This window comes from Larimichthys crocea, chromosome II (assembly GCF_000972845.2).
Source record: "Larimichthys crocea isolate SSNF chromosome II, L_crocea_2.0, whole genome shotgun sequence".
Taxonomy (NCBI): domain Eukaryota; kingdom Metazoa; phylum Chordata; class Actinopteri; family Sciaenidae; genus Larimichthys; species Larimichthys crocea.
In genome coordinates, this window is record NC_040012.1 from 10,945,805 (window position 1) to 10,967,012 (window position 21,208).

Below are 21,208 nucleotides of genomic sequence, written 5' to 3' on the forward strand. Positions count from 1 at the left end.
TGCCGCTTGCCACATCTGGAGACGCTTCTCAACACGAGAAACTTCAACTTTTACGTTTTACTCTGCGCAGAAACACTCAGGCGTTTTGCGAATTTGGGCTTTTCCCTTGATAGTAAGTAGAGATTCTTGAAGTGTAGTTGGCGTCTCTCTCTCTTTCTCTGAGCTTTTTTTTTTAAACATTTTATTTTATTCTACAACACCATTGGTAAACAGAGCCCGTTTCTGGGGGAGTTTCATACATTCGGTGGCTGCTTGAACTGCCACGCTAGATTGTTTTACAGCTGAACGCGTTTTTTATTTTATTTTTTATTTTATTTTAATGGAGATAACATTAACGCCACATTTCCATGTTTCGTTTTCATAACGCGTAGACAAGAAAAGTGAAGCGCATTGGCGCATTGGCATTGGAGTAGATTTACGCATTCATGAAAAGTTTCATTTCACACTCTGCTCTGTCACACGATTGTCTTTTTATTGTTAAATGCTTTAAGTAAACCCTGTCCGAGACCCTGCTGCTCCACTGCCACGATAGTAGATGGCTGCGTTGATGGTGACATGAGTCAGAGGGAGTCAAATTGTGAAATTTAACAGCGACTGGTGATGGAGTGATGTATTTCGGGCTTATTTTTGTCCAACACTGATCTAACATTTGGAAAGGGAAGACTGGAATAAGCCATAAGGCGCACAGCTCCATACTGAAGTGTTTAAGTTAGTCTGAGGGGAAATTTAAAAGACCTAAAAATACAGCGTTGGTTTCTTCCCTACAAAGAATCATTTGAACTTCCCACCGCAGAGCGAGAGCGACATAAATAGTTCTGACATGTGGATGTAATTTCAGAAGAGGAAAAAAGACAGATGCAGAGAAATAAAGAGAGCGGGCTGAGCCTGAGCATATAGTAGATGATAGGAAATTAAATCGAGGGCAGAGCGAGGCGATTACAGAGTTATGATTTTCACGAGTAGCCATAAGCACCGAGAGGCCAGATGGAGTAAAAAAACACAACTCGCTCCACTTTGAAGAGAGTTAAGTTGCTTAAATCATTTCATCTGAGCATCATCAGCATCTGTTCGAGCCCCGCAAGGACTCTTGGAGGTAGAGTTGCCTCAGGTCAGGGATGGGATCCGCTCTGATGCTCCACAATCTGCTGGACTTTCTTCTCATCTCACTACTCAGCAGTTTATGCCTGGTAAGTCATTTCAAATCTATAATGTACATTCACATTAACACATACAATCATGCAGATGTTATGTTGATGTAGAGGTCCAGTGGTGCCTCCTCCTCCTCCGTGCACAGATCATGTTAGAGAGCTGCTTCTTTGGATTCATGCACATGCACCTTGATCATACCTGCAAAATCCCCTCTCAGCTTTTGATTTCTGCTTAATTCTTGCAACAACAACAACAAAAAAACATCATTAAGGCTGTGTGGGTGCAGGAAAAGGTGTTGACCTCTAAGAAAAAGTCAGAAAGATAACCAGCGTGGAGGCCTAAAGCTTTGCACTCACATCATCTCCACACTTTTCTGTTAATTGTTGCTGCACGTCACACCACACTTTGTGCTGGAACTGCTGCGATGCCAGTAAACACAGGCTGATTCGCGAAGAAACTCTTAAATCGTTGTTGACACGGTTTTGTGTTCACGCACGGAGGTAGACGAGGCTCCTTAAAAAACAAGCTGCTGTGATTAGTGATTACACTCTTGTTCCATTAAATGCATCGTCCCACAGTTACAATAACACAGTGTTTGTGGAAAGCAGCGCCTGGTAACCTAGTTCTTCTAATAGGCAGGGCATTGTGTTTTCTACAGATTGTTTCAAAGCGTTGCAAAGCTCTCACCTGACTGAACTGAAGCAAATCCTGCAGTCACGGAATGGGAGCAAATATTTCATTCATAACTCCAGCAGCACCTGAACAATTTCACCTCTCTGTCTCACAGCTGTAATGATTTACTTTTTGCCCGACATTGTGATTTATAATTGCGCTCTCAAATATTGCCATAGCTGTATCCAGAAGGCCTGCTGCACACACACACTGACACACACGCTGTGCAGGCAGAGCAGCGCACCAAGTTGGTTCTGTGTGTTTTGGCTGAGGCTGTTGTGCATTCAACAGGCAGTTCGCCCAGGCTCTGAGGTACAGTGCATTTTCCCAGTGATGTGGTCCATCACTATACCGCAGTGGACCTCTAGGCTCATTGGTTTAGATGGCAGAGGAAAACAATTATAACATAGCCGTGTATTTATAGCTGATTCAACATTCAGTCGTTAAAAGGCTCTGTCTGTGACTGATGTTTACCCGTTTTTAAGTTTGGTGTTTGCTTAGTCTTCCTCTCCACAAAAAGGTAATTTGTTTCCAAACTGTGACCAAACAGTACGCAGATTTAACTGCAAGTTAAGAGTGGAAAGTCTGTGTCTCTGTTTAAAGAAAGAACACAAAAACTTAAAAAAAAAAAAAAAAATGAAGACATACAGTTGTCAAACTGAATGACTATTCCAGTTTCCAGAGACTCAGCGCCTAAATTATGATATTCTTCACCAGAACGACACGAGGAACTGGTTGTGAAATCCTACATTTTTCTCTGAGGGAAATTGGCTGATACAAAGAAGAGACAAGGAATCTCTCCATTGTGTTTTACACCTCAGCAGGCAGTGACAGCGTGCAGACAAAGCACAACCTTACAGAGCCTTTGTTCAGTGTGACTGGCTGCCTCACTTACTCAGTTATTACATTTATTAAGCGGAAGCACTGCTTTCAGGAACCTCAGCGAGCATCTAATTTCTACCTCATGACTGTGTTTTCCTCCGTGATGACTTGCATGTGTCTGGATCCTCACTGGAAGTACTAGAGCTATATCTGCCTGCCACAGCCAATCATCATGTCAGCTCTGGACAGAATATGACTTTGAGGACTGTCATGTATTGTAGCTCGAAAGGAAGTTTTGACAAGTTATATTAGATGTGGAAAATGTCTGTTGCTGACAACTTTAGCTCTGAACTTTTTTCGTGGGGTTGGTTTCCTCAATGTGGCAGAGACTTTGAGATTAAATCAAAGCTCTGTTGGACCTGAATACTTGTCACCATCAATTTCACACATAATGTTTTCCAAGTTAGATTAAACAGAACTGACTGATACAGAACTGGTAAAAAGTCCGGAGATGAAAGATTTCTGCTTTTTAATCTTAGTAGGAAATTACTTATTTGATGTTCACAGACACAGTTAATTAGACTGAAACCACAGGTAGTCTACAGTTGAATCAAAATTCACGTAACAGGAGAAATGTGGCATAAAATCACCGCCTCATCTTTGCCTGTAGTAGGTATTTTAAAATCGTTAAAACACATACCGCACCTCCTTTACAAAAACCTTTCAGAGTGGGTATATCCATATCTGGCAAATTACCACCAATGGAACTTCATAACAAATCAGACTGCGGGATAATCTCATCTCAATCTGTCTGTGGTAATTAAGGACAGCAGATTCATTCTCACTGATTCATGTGAACTGCTGGTGCATTTGTGAAATAGGCTTTGATATTAAAATTCATTTTGTGCCTGCCCTTTTAACTGATTTCCAGCATCACTTATGATTATTTTCCAGTTTTTTTGTTTCAAAAAGATTTAGAAATGAAGCATCTCTTTGAATGTGCTACATGAATTAGTTCTTTGCTGACAAATTTAAGATAGAGATGCAGATGTCTGCAAATGGCAGTCTCTTTGAGTGCCTCTTCTCTGCAGCTTCATGCAGAGAGTTATAATTATTATTTTAATAAGCGGTGTGGCAGCTGACCCTGCTGTGTAAGGCTAAGAGATTTCCATTTTGAGTTTATTATATTCAGTATTATTCTTTATCATTGTGGCAAAAATCTCATACATTTTATAGACTGAATATATTTTCTTTAATCATAAGCTTTTGTAAAAACATAACTTTGTCTGGATTCGTTTCACAAAACTTTAAAAACATCTGACTCAAATGTGCACACTTGGAATAAATTATTATTATTATTATTGTTCTTACTTTTAATATTTCTTAATTTGGAATAACCCCATCTCATTTCCAATGACAAAAACAAAAGTAGCAGGATAGTTATTAAATAATTAATCAGAGGATCATATTCAAAGCAGAGCAGGGAAATGGAACGTGCATATAGAGATGTGATCTGAATATCCAAAGAAAACCGGGAATTCAAATACAGGTGGAAAGATGATATAGACTGAACATTTACATAATTTACATTATTCCAGTCAGGGTGAGCTTCAAGCATGAATGCTTTCTGAACTATTGATATAAAAGAGCTGCAAATAGTGTGTCAATTAATAATTAGAGGAGAAGGGAACCGTGAAGTGATTTAAAAAGTGACCGTAATTAAAATGTACACATTTTAAAAATAATCTGCAGCCAGCGCAGCTGTCTTTTTATGATGGGAGGGTTTAATACGAGAAGAAACTGTACTGAGAGGAGGAGATTAGTTTTTGATGCAGCCTGATATACATCAGCGTAGTCCCATATTGTAAGTAAAATTAATATTGCATATCACATGTTTCATTTAGTCCACATTGTCCCCCTCCCATCACTCAACAATTCACTTACTGAAAACCAGATGACATCTCTTTTCGGAAATTACAGTCAACATGAAAGTAAAGTAGCCTAATGGTCTTATCGGGTGGAAGAAACGTCACCTCTGACTGATAAATCTGGGACATTTGAACTGGTATTTATGAAGTGGTTTTGTTGGTGGCTGTTTTCACTCACATGGGGTTTTGAAAGAACATGCTCTGTTTTCCCCTTGTGAAATCATTACATTGGTTTAAGTAAATCAATTGTTTAATCTGTTTAAAACGAACAACCAGGTGACTAAGACTGCACGCTGCATTTACTCAGGGAGTTCAAACTATTTGAAGGTGGCTTTAATCTTCTTGTCTCCCTCTCTCATCACAACAACAAAGCCCCGCCACGACCAGTTTGCTCATCTTAATGTCCATTTCTGTCACCTGGCTGTCCTTTAGGAAATTATATTATTAAAGGACAAAACCCATCGCCAGATATATGTAACACAGATATAAGTCAGGCATAGATAGATAGGATAGGACTGAGTTATTATTGTGTGCTTTGTTTGTGTGCGTGGGATGCATAGCCAGACTTTATATTGTGACCTTTACTGTTTCCAAGTGGGAGAACAGAAGCAGTGGGAGGTGTGTCAGCAATGATTAAGTAGCAAAGTGCAGTTTTGGCATCAAAAGTGACCGGGATTTGTTGCTCAATTTCAAGAGCATATGATATAAATTTTGTTATTTCTTATATTTGTAGTTTTCTTCCATACAATGAACGCACAAAGCCTCTTTTAAAGCAGGCCTTAAGTGGTTTGCTTTTATACTCGGCTTAACTGATCTTCACTGACATTTATGAGCATCACAAAGGCTTTTACAGTATTGACACTGGTGTCAGTTAGTTGCCTGTTGATTTGCCAATCAGAGCCAACTAACCGCTGCTTGCAGAAACAATGAAGCAACTGTAAGGAAGCATTCAGTCTGAACACAGTTTATGTTCTTACCTCACACAGTTACTTCCACTTCCCCTAACAGCTGAGGATACGTGGAACGGATTGATTATTGTTGTTTTGCTCTTGCATATGTTCAGAGGAAATCAAGTTAAAATGTATAATAAACTGGATTTTGCATAGTTCATATATATTGTGATTATATTTGCTTCATTATTTCTACATTATTTGTCTGTTTTCCTAACACAAAAAAGGTAGTTTTGACATATCTTTATGTTGGCTAATTTGACATTGATACTAAAGGATGCAACCCTTTCCCCGAAAGCTCTGATTCATTTAATTAAAGTGCTGACAGGGGAAGATGTATATCTGAAAGTCTCTTGGTGTCATCAACCAATGTACTTTCCACTGCGCAACAGTTCTCCCAAGATAAGAGCAATGCAGGAACCAAATGTGTCATTTCCTGCAAGTTGCAACATATCCTTTTCATCTGTGTTTGCTAATGATCATTTATAGTTTCTCTCCAAGTTTCTCTGTATTTTCAACACGTGCGTTGCATGCCCCTTATTCCTGAAAACAGAGCCTGAAGTGCTGTTATCAATCAGTTTGCTATGCTCACACTCTCACAATCTGCTGATCTTTATTTCAGTTTCATACGCGTCACAGAATAATGGTTGTTTCTACAGACGACTGTGGAATTACTCCTTTTAGTCAGTGGTCATATAACAGTATAATATAATATAGCTAGGACATGGTAATAACTTAAAATGATTGTTTATCGACATCTGGAAAATTGATATCTGGGCCAATACTTCCTTGCAGTCCAATTAGCAATGAAAATGAGGAGAAAGACACATTTCTGCTAATCTTTCTAAACAGATATCAGCATATGAATGCAGGTAACTTAAACATGTACCCTGACATTGCATTTCAACCAGTGCGTTCTGCCTCTTTTGCTCCCCACAGGGACTGCTGCAACCAAAGCCCAGTCAAATGTGACAATACTAGTTAGATTACAGATGCAAACCAGAATTCATTCATATGCAGATAGCTGTTATCATGTCAGTTGCTCCTGCTAATTCAATTTTGGATTGGTGGATTGGTGGACGAACAGTAGGCTCACATTATTGCACTTTTGAACTGGATAAGATGATTGCATGATGTTACTCCTGCAGGCTACCATCTTTTATGTCCAGTTCTTACTGTGTAAAATAAAAAATGCTTGGGAATAGTATCACATCATTCAAAAACTTCAAGCCATAGCGCTTATTAAAATGCCAGCAGCCATTGCAATAGGTCTTGTTGTTGTAGTTACATTGTATGCTGTAGGTTGGCACAACATCTGTTTAAAATGCTAGTAATTGTAGTGATCTTTTTGTTGTTGTTGTTTTTATTTTTCTACTCAATTGTCACACTCAGTGTGGAAAATTACCCAGAAAACTTCTCTCTACCGACCAGTATACTGCAAGTTCATGGCTACGTGTGAATTCACAGCTTGAGGGGGTGACAGAAAGGCCAGGAAGGCTTTTAAAGTTATGTTTGAGGTATAGTTATGGATAGTGCTTTAAACCACAGGAAGCTTACAACTCTGTGGAGTCTATCTAGAGACACTGCACTCACTTCTTGAGTGAAATGTCATTGAAACACATCAAAAATAACATGTTTACACTCTCAGCTTTGAGAGTATCATGTAATTGTGCTTGATGGACTGTGGGGAAATGGAAATGAGCAGTAACATGTAAAGCTGAAGGATCTGAGAGGGCGTATTCCAGGGCACAGATGGTATTTATACCCACCTTAGTCAGATGTAATTTCTCCCGATTTGAGACATCCTGTTTTGTAATCTACTTTTACAGCATGCAGTGTGGATTCAAGCAGCACGAAGGTGTAAACTCTGTGTCTGTAGTTGCTGTACATGGCTTGTCGCTGTAGATTGTGAGTAACTTGCTGTCGTCACCGGCCGGTTAACATGTTTGCCTGAATTTTCCTGGGATCAGCATGGGATTCAGCTCACAGAGGTGGCTTGTAGCAGGGAAATACCCTTCACACGCATGTCATGATGCTCTGTAATCTACTGCAGAGAATTACAGTAGCTGAGAGGATTCCTGAGATAACTGCAGAATAATCTAATTGAAATGCATACATCCTGTTCCACTGCTACCTTTTTTTTTTTTTTTTTTGTATTGACTGACACATAGCTCCGTTTTTAGAGGGTCTGTGAGTCAGACGCCTAACGTGTGTGTTAATAGGAGAGTCTTCAGTTTCACCAGCATGGTAAGGTTATACCATGGCTGTGTTTGACTCAGGAAAGGGCTTGTTTTCTTGACTTACTGTGACCTCTGCTTTTTTTTTTCTTAACTTTTCCACTTGAAGAATGCTAGAGTATGTGTAACTCAATGCCACTTTCACACCTCACCGAGAATGTAACACCTCTAACAGATAATTTAATGATCTGCCTTATGAGCTTGAACATTCATAAAGAGCTTGAGTTTGTGACAGAGTCAGCTCTTCTTTTACCTGTATTTAATGACTTTATTTATAACAGGCTTGCTGATCCGGTAAATGAGTGAAATAAATGAAAACGCATGAGTGCCGGTTTTAAAAATGAGCAGAGTCAGTATTTAATGGTCCCAAAAGATGTCAGTAAACTATATATTTAACTCATCACCTCTCACAATTTCCTTTTCTCACTGAGGTCATGAATGAAATGAGTTTTTTACTCACACAGGCAGTTTCAGCTGAATGCTGAATGTATGGTGATGGTTATCTCAGAGGTGTTAAAGCCACGTTCGTGTGTCAAACATTTGACACATTTCTGAGTGATAAGGTGCTTCCTCTGCCTGTCTTTGATAAGGACGTCTGGCTTCTATCTTCTACTCGTGTTCAGTTGAAAATGTCTTTTATAAACAGAGTTTTCACTCAAGCATTTCACCAAGAAATTGTTGGCTGGAAGAAAAAGCAGTGTTTTCTATCTCAACAGTTCAAAAAGTCAGGGACTGATTGATTGCCAACTCTATGATGAGTTTGTGGTCCTTTTTCATCAGTTACCTGCTGTATCAATATTGTGGTGCAGACTTCCTTGCAGGCAATATGCTTGGAATCTCAGAGTACCCCAGTTGAGTTGACATGTGAAAATTCTCAGCTATGTACATGCCTTTGCCATTGACCGATGGTTCTGCTCAGCCCTACCCCCCACTGTTGGTGAAGGGATTGAGTTTCAAATATACAGAAGCTCCCAGACTCATTCTACTCTGCTAAATGCAACAAGAATTGAGTTTATAGACAGTTCTCAGTCAATTCCCCAAATTATCAAGAGCAGGAAGAGTAGGATTTCATGCTTTTGATCCAGTTGTTTACGTGATTTGGAAGCAGCTCAAATCTTGGGCAGGAATACTCCCCGGGCACATGGCTTATGGCTGAGAGGAGGCTGGTTTTTCTTAAAAGGACCTTTATTACTTTCATTGCAAAACTCTGGGGCTTATGGGTTTGTAAGTATGCAGGTCACAGCTCCAGATTTTCCAGCAATAAGTAAGAGATCCTCACACTGCACTATAGGGGTAATCTTATTTAAATACAGATAACAGAGCAAAGTTTGACTGGACTTTCTTGCGTTAGTTCCATGGCAACACGTGAGCAGATGAGAACACAAGCTCTGAATATGGTTGCAAAGTTCAAGTCGTCATGTATTTGCAGATAAACTGCTCCATATGAATCTCCTGATGTAATTCTGGATGGATTTAATTAATCTTTGGGAATGACATTTAGAAGTGTATGCTAACTAAGGTCAGATTAATGATTTCAAGTCCTGTCCCATTTTTTTCTTTGCAAGTTCTACTTCCAACACTACAGGATACTGCTCACTGGCCAAAGTTCACTGTGTCTCTCTCGGGTAGACTGGTGATGTGCGTGCTGGGACAAGCTCCAGTCGACCCTGTGGCCCTATGTGTTCAGTGGATAGTAAGAAATTAATGAATGAATGGCTGAGTGAATAGGATAATTAACACATTCAAAACAGCAGCCTCCTGTGTACATTTGAGGTGTGCTAAGTTCATTTATAAAAGTTACAAATAAACAAAAACATGTCAGTGAATTAAAGCACTGATAATACAGCATATGACGTTAGTCACTCATGCTCAACTCGCGCTATGTCAGCATTTGTGCATGTAAAATATGCACTAAATAGAGGCATTGTTTGAAATGGAGCCCATGCATTGGTTGCTGTATATACTGTAAAGCAACCAAGCAGTGTTTTAGGGCTGAGTTTCATAATTTATCAAACTCACCATGTGACTCTCAAGCTGGAACATCCGTTAGAGTTTGCTGCTTATTTCTGCAATTATTTTTTATTGGTGATGTAATGTGGTATGGTAGCTTTTGGGAGAACCAGACCTCTGTGTGGAATAAGTTTATTTTATGTGTCATTACTGATGATGTTTTTCTCAAGGATAATTTGCATCATAAGGATGCAGTTAATATCTGTAAGAGTCAATCAAGAATCTACATTCAACATTGTACTGTAATAAATACCGAAGCCTACGACATCAACTTGGATAATTTTTAGGATAAAGTTTTATAATTCAACGTCTAAAGTCTATTAGTACAAACTGTCCTCACAACATCCTTTTAGTCAAAGCCACAAAAAACATAGTTAATGTGGCCTCAAGTGATGTCACTTGAGTCAGTGTTGATGGGGCTGAGGCAGAGTGTGTACAGTATGAAACATGGACTTCTAGTCTAAGAGCCGTTGTGAAGTGAGTGTGGTTGTTCTGCCCGCTGGCAGTCCTGCCTCCACTGGGTAAAGAAGGGTAAAGACATGGTGCGTTGTTGAACCTAAGGGGGGCTGAATGAAGTCTGCTGGCTGTGACAACACTGACTTGTCAATCAAAGAGGCCATGCTCTTAATTATGCATAACTTTAAGCCTTAAAATAATCTGAACAAGTGAGTTAGACAGAGATCCATCCTCAAGTGGCCATTAAAGGAACTTCAGCTTTTGGCACGTTTGCGTTGGCTCCATTTAACAGCCATGGAGGTTGCTGCCTGGGCTGAAAAAGTCCGTACGGGCTTACCAGATCTCTGTAGGCTGTTCCTCTTTGCTTGAGACTAGCAGTGAAAGGCTACATTAGCTGCTACTAGTATAACACAGCAGTATCTCTGTCCAAACTCTCAGTGGTGGAGGTGCAGTATGAGTAATGTAGGAAGAAAAATACAGAAGTAGAATAAAAATGACAATATCTTTGGTTCTGCCATGATGATGTTTATCCTTTTTTAAAAGCTGTTCAAGAAATTGGAGGGATTCCTAACAAGTATACAGTTGAGGAAAAGCTCAGAAATCCTTTACATATTACATATTTACACAGGGTCCCATTTTTTTTTTTTTTTTTTTTTTTTTTTGGAATAAGGGATGCACAGTACCAGGGTTTTCTGGGCTTTTCATTTTTAATATGCCATGGATCCGTTCTACTTCAGTTCCCTTTGCTTTTAAACCATGAATGTACAGTATATTTTCTAGAGTTAAACCCACTTTTTGTCATTAGGCAACAGTCCAAACCACAAGCTTCATGCATGAAAAAAACCAAACAAACACATTTTTTAAATTAGGCCCATAAAGATGCTTTTGTGTTTGTTGGTTTTTTAAATGTACATGATATCGACCTGTTCTCATCCATGCACACTGTTTGCCTTTTGCTACAGACTCTGCCTTTTACCCATGAGTTCAAGTCAGTTTTCAGTCAAATAAAAACATGGTTCAAAGACCTCAGCACCAGTGACCTTGTTCTAAATGGAAAGTGGAAAGCTCATGCTGACAGGCCAGTTGCAGGCCTCTCAGTTGGAGTACACCGTGATCAGTGTAGTCTATGTGTGCTTGCATTTTCTTCGGTCACTAGACAGTCTGAGCATCTTCATCCTCAACTGAATGCATTTACGTGTGTTTCGTATGCATATAGGTATTAAATCCTTTAAATGCAGTTATAATGTTATGTTTCGGTTTATCTCTGCAGTTAATCCATTGATGGCTCAGCATGTCATTCAGTGGCTTTATAGAATCAGATTTGTGGAACAGCTTTTTGTAGAGTTAGCAGCCCTGTGGGCAGCATTTGAAAGATAATATGTAAAAATAATAATAATATACTGGTCGCTGGCGTGCTTTATACCTTAACATACCCTTTGTTTAGATGTTGCTAAAGCCCTACTATGTTTTAAATTATAGCTTGACTAAAGCTACAATGTTTCTTTTTTTTAATTTAATCTTCCCTAATAGCTTGCATTTCAAGAGGCTTTTCCTGAAAGTCTAGCCAGGAATTATGGTACCCATGTTAACCCTTACAGCAGTGCTTTGAGGAATGATGTAACATTTGCATACTTTAAATATCATTCTGAAGGTCATAGTAATGTCTTATTCATTTCTATGTGGCAGGAAAATACCTTGTTGCTAAAGTTAAACTGGAATACATTAAACCAATCTGGCCACAATCTGGTCAGTGTTATTAATTGCAATTACGAAACCAATACATACTTCATTATGATTGTTAGTACATTAATTAAAGTGTAATTCCTATTATTTGCTGTTCTTTTGAATTAAAGATTGATCCTATTTAAATCCTGTTATTGCTAAGATGGCTCCCTCAATCAACAAGCTTCACTCTCAGCAGCCTCTTGAATAAGTGAATCAAAAGGGTGGAATATTAGCAGGCAATGAGAGACACCTTGGGTGATTAAGCAGTCCCTGATTTGTCTACAATTTGGCAGCTTTATTGGGAAGGCAGTTACAATTAAGGGTCTTATCTAAACAGTGTCCTTATCTTAGTTCTTTGCAGGCAGCAGTCTGCTTTGGTTAATAATGAAAAGGGGGCTGATTGCTTGAAGTGTTGCCCTCTACATGTGTCACCTTTTTGTACTCAGTTCCTTCTTCACTCAAATGTTAAACAAGGTCCATGGCGCTGATTGCTGTGTTGTGGTCTGCTCTCAATGGTAATGGCAGCCAGTGTACTATTTTCATCAGGTGCATAAAGTCAGAAGGACAAGCGTCCGTTTTTGGCTTCAAAGTGAGCTTCGTTGTGCCCAGTCTGGTTAAATTGTGCATTTTTTTTGTTGTGAATGTGAGATTAGTATTCTGGTTTTTATTGTTATTATTATGTGGTCAATGTCACATCAGATATTATGGCACTACTGCCTCTGAAGCACAAGATCAGCCAGAACAATTAAACAATCTGATAGAGTAAGGGCTACAGATTACTGACCGATCCCCAACTTATTTTCTTAATTAAATAATAGTTAAGTGTATAAAATGTCAATGTTACAGTTAGATCTCTGCCAGATATAGCAGATACCAGATATGCTCGGCCTGGCAGATCCGTGTTCGAGCTGCTACTATATATCCGACTTTAAATGTGACAGTCAATTAAAAATACAGTATCTGATCCATTGAACTCACTGTAGGATGAGCATTATTTGAGTTACAAGTATACACACAAGTGTGAGGTTTTTACTTTTTGGAGCATGTGATGTCATGGTATTTTTTTTTTTTTTTTGTGAAAAGAATGAATTTGAAAACAGTCAATTCATTCTGCTACATACACCAGTCTAAATGGCAGACAAGATAACAAAAACAAGGTTGAATTTATTGTGCCTGATTTTTTTGTGGATTGTAAAATATCAGCTATGGAATTAATCTCAATATGAGACCAAACTTGAGCCAGGAAAAAAAAGCCAAAATTTGGCCTACAACACACAAAGTAAGCCTCATATTTAGCCTTGTCTTTTGTTATGTCTTAACGCTTAACATAAAATGATGAATACTGTGCCTCTACCAGATGGTCAAGAGGAGTGAGGAGTTGGCAGTCAATAGTGAAATAAAACACAGCAGTCAACAAAATGGGTTTTTCATACAGTCGTAAATATGCCCAAAAATATTAGGCTGATGGGTCCAGTATTATCCTGAAGCCCTCTAAGCTTATGCTAGAGGAGATAATGGAATGAATTTATTACACTAATTGACCAAGAGCACAAAAACAAACAAACAAAAAAAAAAACGGTGCAATTTAATGCCTTGCAATTCAAAAATCCTGTAATAACACCTTTGTGACACATTTGTATGACACTTAAAATCACATGCTATTTTGCCCCTTGGTGTGAAAATTAGGATAGAAACTTGTTGACCTTCTTGTTGCCAGTGTGTCTGCTCCTGACTCATTCTCTTCAATAAATAAAGGAATAAGCTTGCGCAAGCAGACCGATCTGCATGCTGAGAATGCTAATGGTAGCTCAATGGTGGTTGACACTCACGTCCATTTAGACGTGTGAAAGTGTGAAACTACTACTTTGGATTTGTGATGTCAAGCAGAGTGGAATAAATTGAATATGAATTGTAAAACTCCCTGTAGCCAACTAATTATAATAATCAAGTGGCCCAATTCTGGAGCAAGGTTCTACAAGTTAAGTGGATTTTCTGTTAATTAGAGGCTGAAAACAGAAATGCTGTTGTGGCAGCGGTGAAACACTGAATGTTCCACCTGAACCACTGAATCAGGCCACATCACCTGACAGTCAACTCCCTATCATCATTCATTTATGAAACCTATTGTGTAAAAAAAAAAAAAAAACCTTTGGAAAGCTTTCAGACATTTTAAGGCTTATCCTGTTTTTTTTCCTTGCAGCGGTATGTATTTTGGTGTCTCATTTAAAAATGAATGAATCCATTAAAATGTACCTGCTGTCAATCCTAATAAATATTATAGTGCCCTACTTTCTGCCATCTCACCTGTTTTATCTTCATTACTGTAGGTCAAGGTGAGTCACGTGATGTAATTAGATTAACCTACAAAATGTGACACAGTGTACACATTCATTATTGTAATACTGAAATAATGGGTGATACTAACGGAAATGGAAAAAACAAAATATTCAAATGTTGGCTGGTTAAGGTTTAAATGTTTGTTTTCTATTGTGAAAATCAACATGAATGAGTGGTGCTTTTTGAATATGAACCCGGACTTGTGTTTCATCCTCTACTTCGGTGATTTGGAGGATTACTGCAGATGTTGCCAAGCTGCGCCTGCAACAGTATCATATGCCATTAATGTTACATGTGTAGTGTGTGGTACACAACTAACTACACGATCTGTTAGATCAGAAAAAAAGCTCTCATGGATTATAAATCTACTCTGAAATATATATTTTTAACCTATAATCCTCATAATCTGTATTTATAACATGACTATATTTACATCTGTTGTAACGCATTGTCTCCCACAAGTGTTGACAGTTTTGTTCGATGCATTAAGATATTATGAAATGAATGGTGCATTTTATTGTTGCATAACCATTAGTAGGCTTTAAGGTTTTAATGAAAATTGCAATGCGTTTGCATTGCTTTAGTGGAGGAACGCCCCATGCATTGTGTGTTAATTCACTTATAGAACGCAAGAATGGTCCTTTTTCATTTGTGAGAACAGCACAATCACAGCTATCACGGCTCCATGAGATGCATGCTGCCTCTCACAGCACACACAATGTTTCCATCAAGGACAAAAGTGCTGTTCTTCAGGCTTACGACCAGAGCAGGGTATAATTAGGGACTAAATGCTGCTTTAAGTCAGAATGTGGTCTGCAAGCATTTCCAAAGGACAACCAGTCTTGTGGTTTGTGGTTTTTATCATCAAATGCAAATTGCACAGTTGAAGAGGAGTGGCACTGACTCATAGAGTTTATAATATCCAGGAACCTCATCCGCTAAAACATTCATGCGGTGCAATATGTCAAAAGTAACATATTCATGTTTTTTCCAGATAGTGGACAGGCCATTAAAAACAAGATTCAGCGTAGTTATAATTTTCTAGACCCCACTATTTTGTGGAGAAAGAAAAAAAAAATGTACAGGAAAGTCCAAAAGCCCTTGGGATCAAATTTTGAATATATGCCAACAACAAGGAAGTGAATGTTAGCCTATGGTGTAAAGAATGGCAAATGACCAAAACAAGTACATAAAACAAACATTCAACTGTATTCCCATAATAGAGGCGCTTTACAGAGACTAGAGTAAATATTATCTGTATATTATTTATCATCCATGTGATGAAGTGTGATCTGGAGAGGAAAGTCTCACTTTATACGACCATTTACCTAAAAATCTCATCCTCACTGACGGTTCAGCCAACAGAGAGAAGCATTATTGGAAAACTCTGAAGTGACAGAGAGAATTAATATGGTTTGTGTTTCCAGTTAAAATAGTAACAGAGTTGTTGATCAGAGGACTTATGTTGACAATCCAAACATGCTAAAACACTGAGGTGTGTCTCACATATACAGTATAACCGATTTAATAGTTGGTTGAATACAAATCTCACTAATTAACCCTGAAATAAAACATTTGCAAACATATTCCAGAATACTATATCACATCTATCAATAAGAGGACAATATCTGATTTGTGTCAAGATTCAATTCATTGGTTCACATTAGCAAAGCAGTCTGCCGTGATGGCATATCATGAACATTTAAAATGGAATTATACTTTTTTGTGTAAACACTGGATGCTAAGACACCAGTAGCTGTACTTGATTTAATATATAGCAACAGATTAGACGGATTAGAAGGATTAGACACATGCATTTACAAGACACTACGAACATAACAAACACCGTCATAACCACCCTGCTCTTTAGACATCACAGCTATAAGACATAACCAAGATGCTGTTCCTTTAAACACATCAAACACAAAGCACCCTTCTATGTTGCTTGTAGGCATTTAACACAGACTGAGAACATTCAAACTCTGTCTTTGTGAAGTACTTTTGCCAGCATTGGTATTGAGATAAAAAAATATATAATTGTATCTTTAATACAGTACAGTGATATTTCTCTGGAGCATGTCGCTTCATACTTTCTGCTGCTGGTTCCAGTCTGTATTTGTTTGTACGTGTGTTGTTCATGTTGGAGATGAAGATGAAGAGGCTGTTGAAACCCCAACTGTTGTTTTGGCTCTCAGCCAGTGACTGACTGAGCAGAGCCAGCTTTTGGACTCTCAGTGGTCTCCTAGCGCCACCATGAAGCTTGCCTTTCAGTTTTCACATTAATATAATCTCCTAATCATAAAACATTCCCCGTAGCGCCAAAATTAGGCCGCACTTCCTGGCTACTCTACTGAATAAAACACATACTGTAAACCAATCCATGCTATTTATCACTTGATCAACTTATGCTTAAGTCATTTGTTGGTCTAATATTACCAGTCAAACAGGTTTCAGTAAGATGTTTACATGAGGGATTTAAGGATATTACCTTGGATGACCACATCTTAGCTTTTTTGTGCTGCATGCGTCATAATCATGCAGAAATGCTGTATCTAGTGGAACTGTAATTCACTTTTTCTATCTGTGAAATCTGTGAAAATATGCTGTGAATTCATGTTTATGCAAAAAGGACAACCCTCTGAATCATGACGACTTTCAGCCATAATGGTTGTTGAACATCTGCCTGGACTTAATTCTCTGAACTATTGTGCACTCCTCAATTAAAGTTTAGTTTAGTCACATGCTTTTTTTTATATTTAGACTACTTTTTTATGGTCTGAGATACAACTAATGAGATCATCGGGCTTTGCTTTGACCCACAATCCATTGTTAACTTATTATAGATAATTGCATGGAATTGAACTCAGTGGTGTCTGTGCGGTACATTTCAACTTTTTGGATACTCAAGTTTTTTTGTTTTGTGCTTTCTAATGAAAGTCTACCTCACAAGCTCCAGCATTTGACTCTCTTATTCACTGTAGGGCATTTCAGGAAATGACTTTGGTCAACCACAACTTTCTTGAAAAAAAAAAAAAAAAAAAAAAAAAAAAAAAGCACGAGGCTGTCCACAATCAAGACTTTTGGTAATGTACCGGAAACCCAGTGTCTCCACTCAATGTATGCCGTGGCGTCTATCCACATGACTCATATTTGATTTCTTTTTAACTTTTTACATCGTTTTGCAACAAAATATTCAAATATAAAATAAATAAACAAATGAACACTGAAGATATTCATCTGTGGTGCAAGACAAGCTCGACCTTTATAACTAAATATAACTCAGAATTAAGTTACTAAAATAATTTAGTAACCAAACACTGGAATTAGAAAACTAAGTGTACCTTCAGTCTCATATAGTGTTCGTATTTATCCATAGTGGTTCAACACTGTCTTGACACACCGGCCTAAATACAGTTCTCTCAATATTGGTCTTATATCCTTGCAGGGAGCTGCAGTTTAAGTCATCAAGCCGCAGTTTGCGAAGACAAATAGAAACTTGTGGTTTATTCAAGTGGAGTTTGTATTCTAGCGACCAGTGATGAAAACACACATATTTATATGCCGTGTATTTTTCTAATTTTCATTTCATTTCTTTTTTGGCATAAGCTCAAAAGCATTTGACAAAAAGATTACTGTGTTTTGAATGAAATGCAGTAAATAAGAATGTCCATGTTTCTCCCTGTGAGAGTTGTGTTTACTTTGGAGGTTTGGACTCTGGCCAGTGGAGGAGGAATAGTTTTCAGAAATAATCAGGGGGCACACTTATTACCCAGGATTCTCCTCTTAAAATGGTAAATGATACTCTTCTGCGTTCCTGCGAGCAGGAGCCTGCAGATGAAAGAGAAATTTCCCCAGTTTTTGAGAGAAAGAAAATAAACCCTGAAACTACATGCCTTCATTTTAGTTTAATGTTTCACAGGGGCTCAAACTGCGCTGTAAAGGTTAAGATATTTGTTCTTAATGTGTTGGAACGGCAGCTTCACCTACCAGGTTTGTGGGGGAAAAAAGCTGGAAAATGCAAGTTGTAATTGATGTGTACCCAGTGATTTGAAATGTACTAAAGGGACTAACAATTCACTCCACTTTGAAGTGAATTAAAAATGACCGTGGTGACAAAATGCAACATAAAGAAGAAAGAAAACATAGAGCGACAAAACAAGGGCTCTTTTAAATGACAAAATTGCACAACTCAGACAGTGCTGTACTATATAATAATAATGACACTTGTCCTGTCAGTTGAGCTGTCACCTAAAGTAACACCAGCCAGTTATTGAGATGAAAATAGTGTAAACGTCTCAGGAGCGTTCAGTGGAATATTCTATATTGGCATAGTTAGTACAGCAAACAGGTAGTATCTATCCTTGTTCGCCTGCGGTCAAATGTTGTTCCATCTGTGGTTGTTTGCTGTGCAAAGCCATAAACGTCTTCATTCTGTAACCTTATTCAGCTCTCAGACTGGACATCCTTATTTCAGGGCTGAAAGTAGTGAAAATATTGATGGATTGAGGTATTATGGTTTTGTGTGTAGCAAATCCACGACAGTTTGGTATTTACAGTATTCATTTTAAGCCCGAGAAATTACGCACTTGCATCAGAGACAATGTATACACATCTTTGTTCCCAAATAACTCAGCATGCAGATTTAGATGTTCCTCATCTGCTTATTTTAAATCATAAACAGACACCAGAGAGGCCTTAAGATAGACAGAAAGAGATAGATAAACTTGTGTCATTAGCAGCCATGTGCAGAACTGTACTTAACGCAAGTGCAGATTTAACATACTGTATGTCTATTTCACTAAATATTTCCATTTTCTACTACTTTATACTTAACACAACAATATCTTAATACACCAGTGCAGAAACGGAAAACAACATACAGTTAATGTCTGTACTATGTACTGTAGAATTTGATCTTTTCATTAATATGCTGTCATCCACTTTTTAAAAGTTTTCTCACTTTATTGTCATCTTCAAACACATTTAGTTTTCTCAAACAGGATAGAATATAATCATTATATTATAATAAAAACTATTTCCACACGCTGAAGCAAAGGTTGTGGCTCAGTCTTGCATTTAAATTCGTTTTATCAAACAAATTAAAAAAACTAATTTGCCATGAAAATGAACGCAGTACATTTTTCAGAAGTGTAATTATTTGTATCTGTTGATGCATTTAACCTCTTCACTCTCTCTGTCTCTTTTCATTCCTTTCTTCTCTGCGCGTTGTTCTGCTTGTTAAATGAATTCCCCATCACTATGTAAACCTGCGCACTTATTGTTTAGAGAGAATTAAATTTATTTACATGTGATTTGTGTCTGAAACAGACAAATACAACTGCAGCCAGGGAGTCAGCTGCTTTGAGCAAACGTCTGTCTTTAATTTGTACTGTTTGCTCTGCATCACTGAACCAAAAAAACAAGACTGTGAGTTTTTTTTTTTTTTTAGCTGCACCTCCGGGCACACTGAATGGTCCACACGTTAGTTGGTGTTTCGTTGTGTGAATACATACTGCATTTCGCTGCAGTACGTCTCAAAGCACCATGGAAACACGTAAATGACAGAGTAGAAAATCCTGGTGATTTGTGCACTGATCTGTGCTTTAGTTGTAGCACTGAGCTTAAATTTCTGTGTTTTCATTTCCACTTTTCTTGTCACACTCTGTTAAAAATGAATGTGGTCATTTTCACTACAGTCACATTTGTCATTGCCCAAAAGTGATCCACGAGCAAACAGCGAGCCAGTCAGTGTGACCTACTAGAATGGAAAATGTTTCCTTGACTGGAAAACCACACCTGAGGTGCCACGCCACTCTCAAACACAATGTTCAAAAGCTGAGAAAATATAAGGTGTAAGAAAATGTTGGGAATAAAACGTCACTTTTATCCATGTTATAACTTTGTCATGTCCGATTAGTGACCACATAGAGGAAATAACCACAGGAATACCGTCTGGGACTATAAACAACAAGTGAAACTGATACTGTTTAGTCAAGGAAACCTTTTTTTTACTTCATAGCTGTTGAGACAGAAATAAATATACCACTATTCACTCAGGAACATTTTGAATCACTGGTGGACTGTTATGGTCAAAGTACAATCTAATCTGACCTTCTAGATAGAGGCTGTCCAATATCTTAGCCAGCCTGTTTTTTTCACTTATATTCCATGAGAAAATGACAGTATTACATTGAAGGACTATTTCACAGAAGGAAACTGGATGTATAACGTGCTGTCTGCAGCACTATGGCCAGAGAACATTAGATAGAGGGTTGCTATGGCAAATAGCAGCTGTGAAGAGGAAATCATGTCTGGAGATAGCAAAAGTTTGGCATGTGGTTGAGGTTGAATTTCTACAGCAGAAAGATAATAGATAATGCTCCCGTTAACATTTACTGGCATATCAACAAATGTTTTTGTTGGTGCTATGTTTTATCTAGTGTGCAGACTAGACACGTCAGTCCAGCACCTAGTCTTTATCAGATGTTCTTTTGTAAACATTTCCATTAATTTCCATTAATTAAAGTGGGCACAGTTTAAATCGAAAGTTGAAAATAGTTGACAATCTGGTTGCCCCATGACATTTAATCAGTATTGTATTGTGCCTACGGCCAGCTGTCAACAAAATATTTTGAATTAGGTTAATTGAGGATCGGGGAGCAAGTTTAAGAGTGTGGGAGATATTTTTTTGAATACAGCATATCTTCTCTGTGGTGTATGCGACTTGTCTGGCTTTAAATGACAAAAAAAAAACTACATAATTTATATGTGATGAGGAAAACATGCACTGTAAAAGTCATTTTTGTAGGGAAATGGCAAAGAGTCAAGGGAGAGTCGAGGCCCTGCCCTAGAAAAACTGCTATTTTCAACTACCCCACATTCATCATCTCTCACCAGCATGTGCAAAAGGAGGTACATTTTA

At 38.1% G+C, this 21,208-nt stretch overlaps 1 protein-coding gene across 1 annotated transcript in view; it reads left to right on the plus strand.

The window, feature by feature from the left end:
* Positions 1-21,208, plus strand: part of pth1r (parathyroid hormone 1 receptor) — a 43,493-nt gene continuing 22,285 nt past the window's right edge. Inside the window, exon 1 of the mRNA XM_010729214.3 lies at positions 1-1,187. Coding sequence (XP_010727516.1) covers positions 1,116-1,187 — 72 coding nt within the window. The 5' untranslated portion in view covers positions 1-1,115. The remainder of the gene's footprint in view (positions 1,188-21,208) is intronic.